This window comes from Garra rufa, chromosome 11 (assembly GCF_049309525.1).
Source record: "Garra rufa chromosome 11, GarRuf1.0, whole genome shotgun sequence".
NCBI classification, from domain to species: Eukaryota; Metazoa; Chordata; class Actinopteri; order Cypriniformes; family Cyprinidae; genus Garra; species Garra rufa.
This window is the reverse complement of record NC_133371.1, coordinates 2,763,166-2,782,267: the sequence shown is the minus strand read 5'-3', so window position 1 is coordinate 2,782,267 and position 19,102 is coordinate 2,763,166. Positions and strand designations below refer to the sequence as shown.

The following is a 19,102-nucleotide window of genomic DNA, read 5'->3' as shown; positions in this document are numbered from 1 at the left end:
TTTGAAGATATATTTTGAAAGTTCAAACTCGAAGGCACCATAGAAGTCCATTATATGGAGAGAAATCCTCAAATGTTTTAGTGAAAAAACATAAGCTACTTATGACAGAAGAAAGAAAGACATGAACATCTTGGATGACAAGGGGGTGAGTACATTATCTGTTAATCTTAGTTCTGAAAGTGAACTACTCCTTTAAGTGAAGTTGCTGGGGAGAGAGCCGTAAAAAGGTGCACCGTCGCCCTCTGCTGAAGACTGTTGGCAGTGACAACATCATTAGTGTACTTTATTACCAGAACCTGAATTGATGAAAGGGTGCAGATAGATTAATCTCGACTGTAAATATCTGTAATAATCGATCGGTACATTATCAAGTGAATTACCAAGTTACAGCTCCGATCGATTTTGCATGACTAAAGGAAGACGTCTCTATTGATTGCAGGACATGCGCAGTTGAAAGGAGACAAAGAGGAAGGAGTGGGTGAACATCTATTCATTGCGATATTTCTGTCACACCAGGCAGGGATGGTTTTAAAGCACTGGGACGATCGTGAAGGTCCAAGCCACACCCAAACTGTAAGCAATATTCAAGCACAACTTCAAATGCGACCAATCAATGGCGGTAAACAAGAGCGAAGACCACGCCCCTTGTACGTACTTCATAAAAATGCCTTTTTGTAAGGGGGCAAATGGTTAATTTTAGCTTTTATTACAAAGAAGCCAATCCTCCACTGTAATGCCTGAGGTCGCACCACCCCTTATTTGTGATGTTTAACAAAGAGGGCCAATCACAGCCACCAGTGTTTCATCAAAACAGACTCCTTTGTCATAAAAACATCCGGACCCAAGGTGAAGCTGTACAGACAACCGCCTGTTTGTTATTGTGGAAAGAGTCTAACTATTGTAGTGCATCTCACTTTTGTAGGGAAATGTGGTTCTTTTTTCGATTTTATTTAATTCATTTAATCATAAATTGTCTAAAAATATATACAATAGTAGAAAAGTAAATATTATTTTATTCAAAGACTCGTTTGGTTTTGTATCTTTTCTAAATAATTTAAAATTTTTTTAAAACGATTAACACATTTTTCAACTATTAGGAATTTTAGTAGCTTGTTTACATATTATTAATGTATATATAGGACATCCTATGTATAAAATGATTAAAACATATCAAGGTTATACTGTCATTGAACGTCTTGTGTTTACAACCGCAAAACAGTGTTTTCGATAATGTTATTCAGTGGAACGCAGCACAATATCACAGTGAAACTAATACACATATAAAGCTTAATATCGTGCCAATATGACAGGGCAAATGGGTACAGCCGTCTGCCGCAATGTTAATAACAACAACAACCGTGTGGAGTTGTTTATTAATCAGGCGATCGCGTCGGGCCTCCGTTTCCTGCTTGTGAGCGCTGTGCTTGGGTCCTGACGCGGAGCCCGTGCAGGGCCGTACTGGAGACCCCGCGCCGCCTGCACCTCTATCGTCTCGGGTGAGTTTGATACAATGTAGCAATTTCTCTTTAATTCTCAATAACTATTGCAACGCTGCAACATTCGCATGCAGACCTCACCTCTTCCTGCCTCATAAAGCCGGCCCGCTGCATAGGTCGGTGAATAGGGTGATTTTACAGCGAATTCCCAAGCATACCCCCCTGATCCAAGAGTATTCCAACATAAACTCATATTTAGCAGGGATAAAGATAGGCTACGCAATTTGTCTATTGGAGCCCAAACACCAAATATTCACCCGTTATGTGCATTGGCTCCAGCGAATGCGGTCTTACGGCAGAAATACTGCGTGTTTACAGTCAGTTATTGTCAGATTTGTTCGTATTGCGTCTGTAAACGCACATATTACAGCTAGGAAGCTAGCTAGCCACAGCTAACCGAATCTGCTGCAGAACGAGCGTCAAAAAGCCGAATTAAAGGCGTCCTGTACGGTTAAACTTGTGAAATGGTTGCAAATAAAAGCATTTGCACCAAAGGGAATGTCGAGCGAGTTATTTCAGCTTTGCAAATGCGAAAAATAACCGCCGTGTCCTGCAGGTCCAGAGTGTCCATTCATGTCTCTGGTGCACTTCTGATCAGCGTTGCACTCAAAATGACCTAAACAGATGTTTGACAGAACAGATATTTGTTAATGATGGTCTGTGTGCTCTTCGCGTTGACTGTTTTACCCCCAACAAACATTAGCGGCGTCCCCGCCTACCTCATCCTCATTTTGTGGTTTTGATTTGTTTAGATCGACACTGTGACCACGCACAGGACGGCGACTCGCCAAAGTCTGACTAATTCGTGAAAACTGGTGTTTGTGAGTGTGTAAATCGTGATATTTGACAGTCGGGGGTGTTTTTCTGTCTGTGAGACAGTGTGAGGTGATGCGCGCGCTTTTTCCCTCAACTTCACTGGCGCTACAAACAGTGCACGAAAGTTCAGCTGCTGCTTTCAAAGGATGTGAAAACGCTCAGTCGTTTTATGTTGTAATAGTTCCTCCTAAAAGCATTACAATGCTTTACATTTCACTATACGTTTCAACAACGAACACGTAGGCGAAGATAAATCAATGTTATGTTAGTGTTTTAGTGATATGTATGGATAAACAAACAAGATTTTGGTATTATGTTATGTTTTTTTTTTATATATATAGATTATTTCTGACACATGGCAAAAGATTTAGGCAGCTTTTACTTCAAATTCAAACCTTGTAATCTGCTTTTAATATTATTTGCATTTTTGTCAACAGTGATTTATTTTCTGTAGATTGATCTCAAACAGTCCAAAGTGTAATTGTTAAAAAACTTTTTTTTCTAATTGTTCTGCTTTGTTTTTATTGCCGTGCATGGTGCAATTCATATATCAAATTGATTGTGAATTACATGACCTACATTTGACTACTGAGGAAGTATTTGCTTTTGAGTTCTGTGTAATGTTTAGCTGATTTGTTCGCAGGGCTAATGTTTGTGCCCTTTTTTAACAGTTGACATGGATGATGAAGATGGCAGGTGCTTGCTAGATGTAATTTGGTAAGTTCACTCTCTTGCACCAAAGGTGGCTTTGCATATCACTTGTACATAAACACAGCTGAATAACATCTTTTTTTTTTGTTGTTGTACAGTGACCCACAAGCACTCAATGATTTTCTTCATGGATCAGAAACACAAGTGAGTACCGAGAGTTTGGTTCAGGTTTTTGCAAGCTCCACTGGTGGGTAAGGCAGAAATCCCACTCTGAAAAAATAACGAGATACATCACAAAAACACAGCACACTCGCCCTGAACCTTCTAATCCTTTCCGGGTTATTTCTGCATTTCTGCCCCTAAGCCGGTTGTCCAACTTATTGATCTTTACTTTAGAACATAACTGCTCCTCTTAATTTCAGTCCTGATTTTTCCCCTCTTTGGTTAATTCACGTATATGACATACTAATCTAATTTTCCTGTCTTTTGACTCCTGTTATTCTTTCCTGTTTGCTTGGCCTTTTAACTTGCCTGCATTTTTGTTCTGGTCGATTGGTGCACTGTCCTCACTTTGCTCTTCCCTTGCCTTTCCCTCTTTGTCTGCCTCTTTGCCCCTTGTGCATCTGCCCCCTGTCGCTTTCACACGCCCGTCTGTGTGCTGTGGTGATTTCTGCCTGTCCTATCCTGGGTATGTCTGTCTGTAGCTGGACACTGATGACCTTTTGGATGGCTCAAGTGACCCGTCCAGCTCATTCTTCTCCAGCACTGGGGTGAGTAATATCCCCCATTTGCACCAACCTCCCGTTTCCATCCTTTTTTGTAGCATGTGCTCCTCAACCCCGCCATCTAAATCAGATGCATTGCGTGCCAGATCTACAGCAATCAGTCCCAGAGGCCTACCACCATCCCAGATCAATCCCTGCCATTTTATTCCGTCATCATTCTGAATGCATGGCTAGTTTAAAAGGCTAACATTGTTTCTCTTTCTCTTCCAGGGCCACGTTCCTGAGGTCCAGCCACAGGCTCAGCTGTCGACAAGTGAGCCGGGCCTTCCAAGAGTCAGCGTTGATTTGGACTTCCTGGAAGATGACATCTTGGGGGGATCGCCGGGTGGAGACAACGGCAGCAATGGTGTTGGGACAAATCATGAGCCTTGTGACATTTTGCAGCAGAGCCTGGCAGAGGCTAACATCACAGAGCAGAGTCTTCAAGAGGCAGATGCTGAGCTTGACCTCAGTCAGTTTGGGCTAACTGGCCTTACGCAGGTGGTCCAACCCCTGCCTGATGCTGGCCTGTCTGGGGTGGGCATTGGAGGTGCAACTCAGATTTTTCCAAACCAAGGCACCCCTGCTGCACCCTCTACTGCCACCCCAGACATGCTCAGCTCAGTCCTGGCACATCCTGGTCTGCAGCTTCAATCCCAGGTCATGAACAAAGCTATCAGTGTCCAGCCTTTCGTACAGCAAGTGGGGCTTGGAAATGTAACCCTTCAACCCATTTCAAGCCTTCAGGCCTTACCGAATGGCAGCCAGTCTGGACCGTTGGGCATTGGACAAATTCAAGTTGTGGGCCAACCCACTGTAATGACTATAAATCCATCCGGGCAGCAGATCTTGGCGAAAACCATGGGCGGCTACCAACTGCATCAACCTGGGCCTGAGGCAGCAAGCGCTGGAACGCAGGCTGGGCTTGGAGGCTCGGTTTTGAGTCAAGGAGGTGGACTTTTAATTCAAGGGGGCAAGGCCACACTAGGGTCCCCTGCCTTAAATGGGCCGGCTGTCTGCTTGAGCAACACCAATACTAACAACAGCGCAACTACGATGGCCACCGCTGGTAGCATTGTGGGTTTTGGTAACACCTCTTTGGGTGCAGGAATTCAATCTCAAACCCAGCCTCAAGGCCAAATTATGCAGAATGTCATCATCCAGCGAACGCCAACGCCAATACAGCCCAAACCTCCGCAAGGGGGTGCCATCCAACCCAAAGTCTTCAAGCAGCAGCAACAGCTTCCTGCTCCACATGCCTTGCCAAATGACGCTAATAAGGCTCTGGGGGTGCAGCAAATCCCAGTATCGGCTGGTCAGAATGTAACGTTCCTCGGGAAGCCTGGCTCAAACGTAGTGTTGAGCACACAGGCCACTTCGCAGGGAACGCAGTTTTCCCAAGCGCTCTTTAAGCAGCAGGGCCCCCAAACATCGGGCAAACCGCTCAGTGTTCACTTGTTAAACCAACAGGGCAGCATTGTCATTCCCTCGCAAACTGTCATGCAGAGCCAAAACCACCAGTTCCTGCTACAGGGGCTTCAGGCAGGAGGTCAGATCTTGACTCAGCACCACGGGGGTCACATCATTACCAGTCAGGGGCCTGGAGGGCAGATAATCGCTAATCAAATCCTAACAGCCAATCAGAACATCAACCTCGGTCAGGTGTTGGCCTCACAGGGTCACCCCGGTGCCGCCCACATTCTCTCCGGACACATCCAGCTCCAACCTGGTCAGATGTTCCAAATGCCGGTGTCCTTGGCACAAACGCAGACGCAAGCCCATCCGGTAACAGGCCACGTGCAAACGGTCATCCAAGGCATGCCAAGCCCAGCGGTCAGTTTACAGACGTTGCAGCAATCCGGTGGCATCCCAAATAACGGTAACAGCGGATCGACGGCCATGGCGCCGTGCCAGCCAGGAGAGGGTATCACGGTATTGGGCGGCTCTACGGACCCTGCGGCTCAGCCGGCACAGACCCAACCGCAGACCTCAATTCTCACGGTTCAGGCGACTCCACCGGTTTCAGTAGCAGCTTCGGTTCCTTCCTCTTCATCTCCATCCCCAACTATATCCACATCTACGTCCTCAATGGTGGGTTTGGGTCCTCAGGCCCAGCATAGCCCAGGAAAGGTGCTGTTCACATCACCTGGTTCCAGCATGATCCTCAGTCAGGAGTCTCTTCAAATGTTCCTGCAGCAGGTCAGTGTGCGCTCTTTAAACCTTATCTGTTGTTTGTAAACGGTGTGTCTTTGCTAATAAGCTAACATAACAACATTTGATCCCCGTGCTGACCTCTGACCAGTTTGGATGATTGTTTTACCTCTCCCATTCCTGAACTGATAAATGTGCCCATGTTAGGACCAACAGCAGCAAGTAGGAAAAGACCCACCTGCCGCTGTGGGCGTACCTGCATCTGTTATCGTCAGCGGCAGCAGTTCTGGTCCCGCCCCTTCAGGCCATGACAACTTGTTAGCTGAGACTCGGCAGAGGCAGAGTCCCAGTCCCTCCCTTGGCCCCGCCCACATGGCAACAGTGGTTAACAAGGTAGATGAGCTCATGCTCCGCACTAAGCCCCACCCACTTGTTGCTGCCACTGCTGCGTATCGGACCACTGTCTCCCAGCAGAACTCCCTTCCTTTCTATGTCCCCTTGTCTTTCTACTGTCATTGCTCAGGCTTGGATGCCTTTTTATTGCTCTGTCACTCATTCTCACTCATGTTTTTGCCTGTTTTCATCTGGTCTTTCTGCAATCTGCACTGTTATCCGTTTGTCGTTGATACTATAATTATGGGTTTATTTTCTCCATTAATCAGTACTATTGTGCATGCTATACCTTTTCCTCAATATTCGTTTGTTTCCTGCTGTTTATTTGCATGATCATTTTTGAGTAGGAAGCTTGCCAAACTACATCGACACTAATTAAGATATGAGTTGGTGCAAATAACAGTGCAGTTGTTGCTCTTCAAATGGTGAAACTCTAGGGACTTTATTTTTCAGTCGTGTGTTTGCATCATTTTCGTGCATCCTCCCATGGGCATGTCATAATGGAGCAATGACTCTTCCTATTAGTTTCCCTGCTGTAAATCGTTACCGCTCATTCTGTCCATTCATATTAACATTCAGCCTACTCACCACTTCTGCTACCCTCACGTTCAGTGACTGCTGTTTTTAACCTCAATCAGTCCCCGTCCCCCCCACCACCCAGCCTCCCCAAGAGAAATTAAATTAATTCCTTTCAAGATCACTTTCAAAGATTTTGATCTTGATCACTTGCTCGCTGCCCTGAATTACCTTTGCCCTCTACCAGCAAATCTGTTTTAGTTTTAGATTTTTACTGTTTTTATTTCGTCTGTTTCTGTGAACCAATTTTTGTTGTTCTTTGCAAAAATGATGTCCTCATGTTTGTTGTCTTAACTCCAATAGTGTCTGTCCAGAAAGCACTAATCTTTTAGATGAGTACCTTGTGTACACTTTAGAAGTTTTGTACATTTTAATACTTTTAGTTTTTAGTTTTTATGAAAATTGTCTTTTTGAGATTTTGAAGAGATTTTTCCTTTCTATTTCTTCTTGCTTTTATATTGTCCTACTTATATTTTTAATTGTTGCTTGTTGCTGTGTGGTGTTTTTTTTCCCTGCACTTTATAGGCTTGATTGCAAGTTAGTCATTGTTTTAGTGATGCACTGAAACGAAATTCTTGGTTGAAACTGAAACTTAGATACAGTTTTGTTTTTCTCATGCTTTTGGTAAGGTTTGGTAATTTCCCAGTGAGACACTTTATAAAGTGTATTGTGGTATATATTCGAAGCAGCTACATTTGTGTATGTATTTAAAAGGATAGTTTACTCAAAAATGGAAATTACCCCATGGTTTACTCATCCTCAAACCATCCTGGGTGTATATGACATTCCTTTTTGAGATGAATACAATCGAGTTATATTAAGAAATGTCCTGGCTCTTATATGCTTTATAATGGCAGTGAATAAAAAAAGTCCAATAAAGTGCGTCTATCCATCATAAAAAGTGCTCCACATGTCTCTAGGGGGTTAATTAAGGCAGGAGGCCTTTATTAACGATGCATTGGTGTAAGAAAAATATCCACAAAACAAAACACCGGCCACTAATCAGAAGTACAAATGAGGATTTGCAAAGAAAAATGAAGGAGGATTTCAATAAAATCTTTAAACTTTTTTTTTTTGTTAAAAACTTTGCTTCCTTTGCTTCTGTAAACAAAACTTGGTTCTCATAATCTCACCAGAGCTTACGCTACGCCTACGCCCTACATCATCCTACGTCCTACATCAAACTTTTTTTTGTTAAAAACTTTGCTTCCTTTGCTTCTGTAAACAAAACTTGGTTCTCACAAGAATCAAAATTCTCATAATCTCACCAGAGCTTACGCTACGCCTACGTCCTACATCATCCGCTGGAACGGCACTCTGTCTTAAATGTGTGTACGACAGTTAGCGGAAACTAGAGATTACAGTTTATAAAGTTTTAAATATGGATATTTTTCTTACACAAATGCATTGATTCGCTTCAGAAGGACTTTATTAAACCCCCGGAGCCATGTGGAGCACTTTTTATGATGGGTGGATGCACTTTTTAGGCTTCAAAATCTCAACTACAATTCACTGCCATTATAAAGCTTGGAAGAGCCAGAACATTTTTATAATACAGGTGTCATATGCACCTAGGATGGTACTGTTTTGTCTTTTCTGCTGTTCCCATCTGCTTGTTATATCGTGTTTCAACTTTATTAGTTGATGCATTTTTACTGAAGTTCTGCCCTAGTTCACGCAATGATTGTAAACTAGGGATGCACCGATACGAACCGGCCGATAATGCTTGCGCGTTTTGTCAGTAAAGCCGGTTCTGTAATCAGCAGTAAATGCCATCAGGTGCGTGATTTCACGTTGAGCCGTATATACTACACACAGCCGTTGTTTACCGACGAGCTGCGCAAATCAATGTTCATTATCAGTGTGAAAGTGCGCAGCTCGTCGGTAAACAACAGCTGTGTGTAGTATATACGGCTCAACGTGAAATCACGCACCTGATGGCATTTACCGCTGATTACAGAACCGGCTTTACTGACAAAACGCGCAAGTGATCGGCCGATACGGATCGGTGCATCCCTATTGTAAACTGTTGTGGTTTGTTGAGGTTCCCCATCATCTTAAAACTGATAATGTCTTTCAGAGAAGTGAGGGAAAGCCTCAAACAAATAGATATGAAAGTCCAAATCTTCCTGAAAACATTTCTCCTGTTTTATGTTTGTTTTTTTTATTTTTTAAAGCTCAAATGTCAGTATTCCAAAATGTTACTTTGATGATCTTTGAACCATTATTTCACTTATTGAGAATATTTTTATGTATTGTGATCAAGGTGTCATTTTCGATTTCAAAAAAATTCAGTGCATCCCTAAAAATAGATTTTTCGAAAATGATTTATCAAAAATACAAACTATTGACTATTTTTCCTCTTCCTCCTCCTCTTCCTCTTTTTATGCCGTCTAGGTTCCGTCGGCAGCACATTCACAAACTATAAAGATCCAAAGCGCCTCCCCATCTCAACCTGTGGTCACCCCTGCACCAACACCCACCCTGACAGACAGTCCTCAACCTGCCCAAGTTTCTCCCATAACCCTCGGGCAGCAGATCCAGTCTCCTCACCAGCACCAGCAGTCTCGGCCTCCGTCGCAACCCCAGCCTCAGTCTCAGGCACAGACTCCCTCGCGCTCCTGCACGCCTCTGTTCATCATACACAATCAGATCGGAGGTTCTCCTCAACCTCCACAGCCAGCTCCTCCACCTCAGCAACAGCAGCAGCAGCAGCAGCCTCAGCAAATACAAGTGCAGCTCCAGCCTCAAGTTCTTCCTCAGACTCTGCCTCAGCCTGCCACCCTCCAGCCAGACATACCTCCTTCCTCCTGTTCCCCAAAGCCTCCGCAGCCACTTCCTGCACAGTTCCAGTTTCAGCCTGCTGTGAGTTCGCCTCCAGCTGCAGTGGTGAAACAGCAGGTGACTGTGGTGCCGGGGCTGACTGCAGAACAGCAGCATCACCTTCAGCTGGTCAGTGCGCAGCTGCAGACCATGTCATCTATCACGCAGCCCTCTCCTCAGCAAAAGCAGCTTTTGGAAAAACTTCACCAGGTATTTCATCATCACCTTCAAGTTGGGGGTAACGCATTACAAGCGAGTTACGTAATCAGATTACTTTTTTCAAGTAACTAGTAAAGTAATGCATTACTTTTTATTTACAAGAAAATATCTGAGTTACTTTTCTCTATGTTGAGAGAAATCAGGAGTAAGATGTAACTTTAGTTTTAGAGTAAATGTGAACATGCATTAATTCATCTCACTCACAAAAAACAGGTTCAGTATTCCTCAAAATGAATAAAAACAGTGAAATGCAACTCAGAATATGATGCAAATCTGCAATAATTAAATGTTAAATAATATTTTTTTAATGTATTCAATCCCATTTTATTAGCTAGTGCCTTTGTTTCTGACTTTTGATTCAATGCAACCATACTAATAAGCAAAAATGACTTAAAACTAACATTTTTCTTTTTTATCGCTGAAGAGTGTTGAACTTTTTTCTTAAGTGGTCTACTGTAAAGACATGAATTTATTTTTCCTTCAGCCTGAGGATTTTGGAGTGAAAGGGCTTTTACATTTGCCAAAAATTAAACTTTTTATATTAAAAACAAACAAGCAAACCCTGCCCAGATTTAAAAAGTAACTCAAAAGTAATGTAATGTATTACTTTCCATAGAAAGTAACTAACTTAATTAGTTTTTTAGGAAGTAACTCAATATTGTAATGCATTACTTCTAAAAGTAACTTTCCCCAACATCACCTTGTTCTTTATATTGTTTTCTAATGAAAAGGTTTGCATTGAAATGAAAATACTGTCACAACTGACAAAATCACCCATTAGCACATTTTTAAGGGATAAAGGAGAAGTTCACTTCCAGAACAAAAATTTGTCATCCAAGATGTTCATGTCTGTCTTCAGTCGTAAAAAAATTGTTTCTTGAGGAAAACATTTCAGGAATGTTCACCATTTTAATGGACTTCTATGGTGCCCCCGAGTTTGAACTTCCAAAATGCAGTTTAAATAAAACAGCAATGTAGGGCGATTTTAAAGTTGGAGGAGAAAATGAGATGGGAGTTTTTGACATACCCTAACTGTCTTGAACCAGAGTGCACACACTGCAGAGCTAGACACGATGAGCATTTGAAGTTAAACCGTATATTAATTATAAAATTATTATTATTTTTTTTAAATAACTGATTGTTTTGCTAGATAAGACATTTTCTTCCTCGGCTGGGATCGTTTAGAGCCCTTTAAAGCTGCATTTAAACTACATTTTGGAAATTCAGACTCACTGGCACCATAGAAGTCCAATATATGGAGAGAAATCCTGAAATGTTTTCCTTAAAAAACATAATTTCTTTACGACTGAAGACATGAACATCTTGGATGACAAGGAGGTGAGTAAATTATCTGTTAATTTTTGTAGTTGAAGTGAAGGGTACACTAAAGTGAGGGTTTGATGTTTTTTTTTTTTTTTTCAAATCAGCTTTTTATAAAATGATGTGTGCTTGCGATTTATAGGTCCAGCAAAACATTCTTCTCCAGGCTAAGCAGCAAGCTCAGGCACAAGCCCAGGCCTCTCAGCAACAGGCTACAAACCAGTTCAACAAAATGCCTGATCAGCCTTCAGTCCAAGCTTCAACTTCATCGGCCAGTGGCTCCATCCAAGCGCCAGTCCAGTCCCTTCTGCAGCAGAAGTCTGTGCTTGTCAAATCCTCTACTGCAGGTTGGAATCAGATGCGTTTGTCCTTTAGATGTTTACTTTCGAATATTCCTGTGTTTACAATGTGTCATCTTCACCTCAGGTGCAAATGACACTCAAGTATTTTCTGCTGTGTCTGCCGGGTCTACAGTGAACCAGGGAATCACGACTCCAAATCTTGCGCAGGCTGTTCAGGTGAGACAAAGAGAAATGTGGTGTTTCGTATTTTTAAAGTAATTAATAGCTTTGCAGAATTATCTTCGCTTAGTATCTTTACTCAATTTTGAACACTCTTGACTCTGATTTGCAGGCAAAGCCAGGAGTCATAAGTTCAGTTGGTGGGCTGACTCTGAGTAAAGCAGGTTTGCAGATACAGGTTTTAGGTGCTGCACTTTCTCAAATGCCTGCACCTCCACCACCTGCTCCTCAAACACAGGTACAGTTCAGAATCACAGTACATAAGACTACTAAAATGAACTGAATGGCGTATTTGTGGTAATCCTTTGTTATCTCTTGGTTTTTCACAGACTTCAACATTAAAAAGGCCTTTTAGTATGGAACCAAGCAAAGAAGCTAGGTAATATATACATAGAGCACAAATTGCAAATGTTATTAGTAAAATCTAAGAATAACCCCATAAATGTTAACCCCATAAAAAGGCGAGACACTGCAGGTGAATAAGGTAAAAAAAACAAAACGGCTAATAGTTATCGCCTTACCCAGTTAATTGATTACATTGATAATTGCAAACAATTTTTGTATTACAAGTTTTCTAAAATCTTAGGTTTAAATATGCAAATGAAGCATTATTTAATTAACTATGTGCTAATTTGCATACATTTCTAGTACAAAAGACATATTAGAGTCAAATGTTTTTACAGAGGGAATTTGGGTATCTAATTTTGTCACTCCATAATTCAGAAAATACTTAGAACAGACATAAAACAATATAATTTGAAGCAATTTTGGGGGGAATGAAATGTTGTATATAATTAAGCAAATTATATATGAACAAATCTCCAGGATATAGACAGGAATAAAAAAAATTAAAGTTTGGTGTGTGTTAATGCTAATGAAGTGGAGATTTATGGCTCAGTATAGTTAAAAAGACTTATTTTGAGATAGCAGCCTTTACAAATATTAGAGCTGCACGATTCTGAATAAAATGAGAATCACGATTTTTTTTGCTCAGAATAAAGATCACGATTCTCTCACGATTCTGGAGAACTTTATTTTAAAGATTTACTCCTGAACATTAGGTTATCAAACAACAGTAAAATAGCAGTGAAATAAGACAAAATAAACTTTGCTTTAAATTTAAAGAAATGTAATGAAAAATAATGTAATAATGTAAACAAAAAAATTAAACATTAAAAAATAAACATACAAAGGTATTATGTCAGAGTAAAGCGATTTAAAGATTCTTAGCTAGAAACACTAGCCTATTTTGGTGTCAACATTTTATGGCTGTCAACGTCCACTCTGTGGGATGCCCAAGTTTACTTCACCATTTTACAAATAAATCCTAATCTAATCATGACAAACTATATATCGTTGGAAAGATAAGGCTCCTAAATAGATATTTGACTTTTTTTGTGTTACAAATGATGTAGGAAAATAATTTATGACAAGAGTTTCATAGATTCATTTATGACAAGAGTGTGCCTCAAAAATCTACTTCATAACAGGAGTTCTGACCTTTTACTCAGACAGACTTTCTTGTTGCCTTTTTTCCCTATTACACATTAGAAATAATAAGAAATTGTATATCAGATGAAAACTTAAAATTTCAAAATTCAAAATTTGGAATGCCATTTTAAAATCAGACATTGAATTAACATGGAAAATGCACATCAAAATCATATTACTAAATTTTCTTGTCCATGAATTATAAAGATTTAAGATTCAATTCTTCATTTTCACGTCTCTGTTCAAAAATGGGAGTAACAGTTAAGGGGTTAATGGATCGTCATGCTCATATGTGGTTCCATTGCTCTGTCGGTCCATAAATCTGGCACGATCAAAGTACTCTTTCAATATTCAAAGTGCTAATAGAGACCGAATTTTCCAAGCATGATACAGAGCTATCTACACAACTACACAACTTATAGCCCACATACTAATAAGATGTTAACTAGATGTTTTATGTAGCTTAATTTGCGCGCATTGGGGAGTCGCTCTCTAATCTCAGTGTATTAAAATTGCTTTTGAAAGCGCGTCCGGGTTTTGCTTTTGGTTTCGTTTTAACAATCCCGCGAAACTCTCGGTAGCGCTGAGCGTGCATTCTACAATACAAGAAATTACTTTAAAAAAAACATTTGAAAGTGGGTGGACACCAACAGGGTTTTGAAAAGCGTGTCCCCAGTGGATATTATGCCGCTGAGTTATCATTTGTACAGTTGTACAGTATATTGAGACAGAGGCACCATGAATTGCATCTGACAGAATGTGCGCTGAAGATGAAGTTTAAATGGTTATGTAATGTTGGAGAGAACGGTGAACCTGTCACTGCATCAGCTCACAGCAGTCTGAGCAGTAATTAGGCTAGCAAAAGTTTTGTAATATATAAATAAAATATAATTGGCTGAATCGTATAAATGCTGGATTAAGATCGTGAGGGGGGTCGAATCGAGATCGCGATCTTTTAACGATTAATTGTGCAGCTCTAACAAATATGTATTGTAATTAAAATCTATTGACACAAATAGATAAAGTGCTATAAAATAAACACTTTTATTATAAAATAATAACACTTTGTATTATAAAATGAACGTCTTTTGGATGTTTTCTTTCTACTAGTCTGAAAAAACACTTTATGAAAAACCAAAAAGCCCAAAATCTCAAACTTGACAGGTGCATTAAAAATCAGTGTTTTTGCCTGCAGTGTCTCCCCTTAAGGGATTAGTTCTGGACTGGTAAACTGCTTGCCAGTCATTGAACACAAATCTTTAAGTATGCATAATGCAAGGTTGAAAACCATTGGTTCATAATCTGCTGGCTGTTTTGCACTATGCTTTTTTAAAAATCATCAGGTATCCTACTCACATGCTTGTGTATCTGTTTGTAGGATGCTGGAACAGTTGCGAAAACAGCAAGGCTCGGTTCTCCATCCTGACTACAGCTCTCCTTTCCGCTCATTTGAGGATACACTTCATCGACTGCTGCCGTACCACCTGTACCAAGGCATGGCTTCATCCTCAGAAGACTACCGCAAAGGTAGATGCTCATACCTCTTTGTGAACATTTGTGACTCTGGACCACAAAACCAGTCATAGGGCAATTTTTTTAAATTGAGATTTGCTGAATAAATAAGCTTTCCATTGATGTATGATTTGTTAGGGTAGGACAATATTTGGCAACTATTTGAAAATCTGAAATCTGAGGGTGCAAAAAAATCTAAATATTGAGAAGATCACCTTTAAAGTTGTCCAAATGAAGTTCTTAACAATACATATTACTAATCAAAAATTAAGTTATGATATATTTAAGGTAGGAAATTTACAAAAAAATCTTCATGGAACATGATATTTACTTAATATTCTAATGATTTTGCCATAAAGGAAAATCTATTATTTTGACCCATACTATGTATTTTTGACTATTGCTACAAATATACAAATATAATGGTTTCCACTACAGTGCCAAATCCGCACTCAGTGCCTCTGGCAATGCTACGATGCCACTAAAAACAATGTTTACACCCTGTTTGCATTTCATCTTCTTTTAACTTGGGTTCGGAAACTAAACACTTTGACGTCTATAGAGACAGCCCTAAATAAAACATTTGACTTCAACAACAGTTGATTTCAGCTCAGTAATCCAAACACTTGGAAGCATACGTCGAAATCTTACCTTGCCTACTTTTCACGGCGATTAGTTGTCACCCGGCACTTTTCGCTCGAGATTTGCATGAAGTTGAGGAATGCCCAACCTTTTTGACGCTCTCAACATTCTCCGTGCCGCTTTCAATCCAATAATGCACCGTGAGAGCGTTTAAGCTCAACTTCCATAGGAATGAATTGAAAACGCTCGCGCTCCCAGTGAAAACGCACCCGTAAGACTGGTTTTGTGGTCCAGGGTCACGTTTACTCTCCTGTAGTGTAGTTGTGTGGCTCTTCAGGACTGGTTGTGTAACTCTTGCTTTACACTTGTCTGTCTAGTGGATGATGAATTTGAGAACGTCTCATGCCAACTCTTGAAGCGCACACAAGCAATGGTGGATAAATATCGTCACTTGCTTTTTGAGGAATCAAAGGTATCATTTAAATCTCACTCGCTTTACCTCACTTGATGTTTGGACCTTATGAGCCATAAAATCATTGGTATCTTGTGTGCTTGTTACCTTGAGCAGAGGCTGGGTCCCTCAGCAGAGATGGTTATGATTGACCGGATGTTCATTCAGGAGGAGAAGGTTGCTCTGAGTCAGGACAGGGTTCTGGCTAAGGAGAAACCAGGTAATGACTGAGATTCAATACTAAGTTAATGTTGCCATGAAATTGCTGAAATTTAATCACCTTTATCTTTTACTTCTTGTAGAAGAGTTTGTGGCCAATTCCTGTTTGCTGGACAGCAGTGCAGTGAAACCTGTACCAGTGGAGCTGAGTTCAGTACGAACCACGTCATCGTCATCATCATCAGCAACAGCAGCAGCAGGTGCAAGTCAACCTATGGCAGCCACACCTGCTCCAGCTCCAGCTGCAACCCCTGCTCCAACCCCAACCTCTGCACCCACTCCAGTTGCTGCCCCGACTCCTGCATCTAACCCTGCCCTCTTCCCTCCTACCAAGCTGGTGATCAAGCAAGGTGGAGGGGGAGCATCGGTATCCTGGTCCACCAGCTCCACCCCTACGCATGCTCCCGCGGTCCGGCCATCTGCGGAGCCAGTCGCGCCAAGCGCCTCCTTCAGCCGCACTCCGTCCTCCCGCCACGCTGATGACGACGATGATGTCGCGCTCCCCCAGCGGACCAGCAAACCGCCCATCAAGACCTACGAGGCGCGCCAGCGAATAGGTTTGAAGCTGAAGATCAAACAGGAGGCGGGGTTTAGCAAGGTGGTTCACAACACTGCGTTAGATCCGGTCCACTCCCAATCCCAACTCACTCCAAAACCGCCGACCCCCGAGCAGCCGCCGAAAGTCAAACCCACTCATGTAACCCCGCCCACAACTGTTATTAGAACTCCTCCCCCAACGTCTTACCCCACCCCCTCTTCCACTGTCACTACAGTAACCACACACACAGGCTCCGCCTCCAGTAGCGCAACGTCCTCTAGTGGACCTACACCCTCTTTTTCCTCCTCCTGGTCTTCATCGTCCCCTTCCACGTCTACGGCGCAGTTGAACGGCACTCTGGAACACCACGAGGTAGGCGGGGTTAAACGGACTCCAGCGTCCACAGCGACTCCTCCGCTAACCACTTGCCGGCTCCCGCTTCGAAAAACGTACCGTGAGAACATCAGTCCGCGTCATAGGCCTGGAGTACCAGGAGGAGGCGGAGATACATTGCCCATTCTGCCAGCAGGACCCCCTGTTACTTCTTCCCCCCAGCCACAAGGTTCCTCCCCTCAACCTGAACGGACAGTGATAGCCAGCGTGAAACTAGAGAGGCAGGGAGGACATGGGCGTTCTCACCCTCACGCGGAGTCGCAGAGCCTCGCCGCAGTGGAGGACGTCCTCTACCGTGGCATTAAAAACGCGTATCAGCACCACCGAGAGTTCTCCGACAAAGAGGATGAGGACGAGGCAGAGGAACGTGGCAGTTTGGGGCGGGCGAAGGGCATAGGGAGCAAAAACCGAGAGGGAGGAAGGGGTACCTTCAGGATGGATCAGCATGCCCCTGGCCCACCTTCTCCTGGTGAGTCTTCCTGCACAAGAGACTCCACACTTCCTGCCAAACGCTGCAAATCAGACTCTCCGGATATGGACAATGCAAGTTTCTCCAGCGGCAGCCCGCCGCCCGACGACTCGTTAAATGAGCACCTGCAGTGTGCCATAGACAGTATACTGAACCTCCAGCAGGGCCCACCTGGGCACGGAGGCTCAGGGAAAGGGGCTTTAGGGAGGGTTCATGGGGAAAACCTGCCTAATCAGCACCAAACCCATCCTTCCTACAGACAGTCCATGCCTCCCCTCTCCACGCCACCCTCGTCCGCCCCCATGTCCCAGCATCCACAGGTAGGGGGACGAGGACAAAATGGGAATTTGGTTTCACAGACGCACAGTAGATAACAGCCCCTTTAGCCGATGTTGACTGAAAGACTGAAAAGCTGGATGTCAATGGATCGGGGAAGCAAATGGAGACACTTTGCCCATGTTCAGCTGTGTTTGCTTTGTTTGTCTGTGGTTTGTGCTGATCAAATGTGTTCTTTTGGTTTACACATGGCCCTTTAAGTGTACTTTCTGAAGTATAAAAAGTGCACTTCGATATGATTTTCAAAAATTTGTCCCTCTGTTTTTTCCTGGTTCGGAACATCGGTTTCCCAGTTTAAAGATTTCTCTCAACTTGTGAGAGACAAATATGACCATTCATTTAATAAATAATGTTTGTAATTATTGTGACGTATGCAGACTGCAGAAACTTAAGTGATATCATGAAAATTGTCATATCAAATAGTTCATTTGGAGAATTTATTTTGGAGGGACTAATGGATCACTTCTCCCTTTGTTGGAATTGTCCCCCTTTACCATGTAATTATATTTTTGGGAACTGGTGATCACTGTGTGGAGGCTCATTATTGCATAATAGTGTTCTGTGTCTCCCCGAATACATGAAATCTGGTTTTGGTTATCCGGCTGCAGAAATTAACAATGGAGCATTCACAAACAAACGTCACCAGAACTGTAGAAAATCTCTTGACCTTTAAAGCAGTCCAGCATCAAGAGCACATTTCTAAAGTAAACATTAAACAGAGCAGTGAATGTGGTCACCCTTTAATAAAAAAAATGTAATATGATCTTTCTGGGAAGAATATTGAAAGTCTGACAGTTCCCAGACACAAAACCTCCCTCCACTTCTTCTTTACTTTTTTTTTTTTTTTTTGTAGGCATATGTATGTTCAGACACTTTTACACATTTAAAATCACTGAAAGATCTTTGAACCGTTCAGAAGCAAACACAGCGAAAGCAATGACATGGAAAAAAGAACAATAATAATGTAAAGAGAAAAAAAGAAAATAGAACTGTAAGAATTTGAAGTATAGTACTACAGATTAATTTTGTATTGTATTTATTGTGTATAATGACACTTTTTAAAAAAACTGTACATTTAGTAAAACTGTAAATTAAACCTTGCTTCTTTTATGAAACAATCACACTTGTGCCATTTGACTTGGTTTGTTATTTTAAGACTCTGCGCTATTGTGTATGTAATGGTCTTACAGGCCAGTAGGGGGCGTTGCTTAATCAAGTCTAAGTCGGAGAGGCACAACATCTGCCAAGTCTCTCAAAGGTGGTCTGTCATGCCAGCATCATGAGTCACGTGAACATCTGCTCTGCAAACAGATCTCTTAGATCAAACAAAAAGCAGGAGAAATAATAGAATACAGTATGCTGCCCCATGGTGCCTCATCCG

At 42.0% G+C, this 19,102-nt stretch overlaps 1 protein-coding gene across 2 annotated transcripts; it reads left to right on the top strand.

The window, feature by feature from the left end:
* Window positions 1-1,446: 1,446 nt before the first annotated feature.
* Window positions 1,447-18,842, top strand: bicra (BRD4 interacting chromatin remodeling complex associated protein). 2 transcript variants are annotated; one of them, XM_073850654.1, is made up of 15 exons: window positions 1,447-1,496; window positions 2,984-3,029; window positions 3,122-3,167; window positions 3,668-3,733; window positions 3,959-5,926; window positions 6,086-6,271; window positions 9,245-9,880; window positions 11,352-11,556; window positions 11,636-11,727; window positions 11,843-11,968; window positions 12,060-12,109; window positions 14,600-14,748; window positions 15,693-15,787; window positions 15,884-15,986; window positions 16,069-18,842. In XM_073850654.1, the coding sequence occupies exons 2-15, from the start codon at window positions 2,989-2,991 to the stop codon at window positions 17,757-17,759; spliced, it is 5,454 nt and encodes a 1,817-aa protein (XP_073706755.1). In that variant the 5' UTR covers window positions 1,447-1,496; window positions 2,984-2,988; the 3' UTR covers window positions 17,760-18,842. The 2 variants fall into 2 exon arrangements, with proteins under 2 accessions (XP_073706755.1, XP_073706754.1); XM_073850653.1 differs by having other exon boundaries at window positions 15,881-15,986.
* Window positions 18,843-19,102: the final 260 nt, after the last annotated feature.

What these genes read in the sequence shown, in the direction of transcription:
- bicra (XM_073850653.1), top strand. Translation starts at nt 2,989, where the DNA reads ATGGATGATGAAGATGGCAGGTGCTTGCTAGATGTAATTTG. An exon ending in TGTCAAATCCTCTACTGCAG is followed by an intron (nt 11,557 to 11,635) that starts GTTGGAATCAGA and finishes TCTTCACCTCAG; the next exon opens with GTGCAAATGACACTCAAGTA. An exon ending in CACCTGCTCCTCAAACACAG is followed by an intron (nt 11,969 to 12,059) that starts GTACAGTTCAGA and finishes GGTTTTTCACAG; the next exon opens with ACTTCAACATTAAAAAGGCC.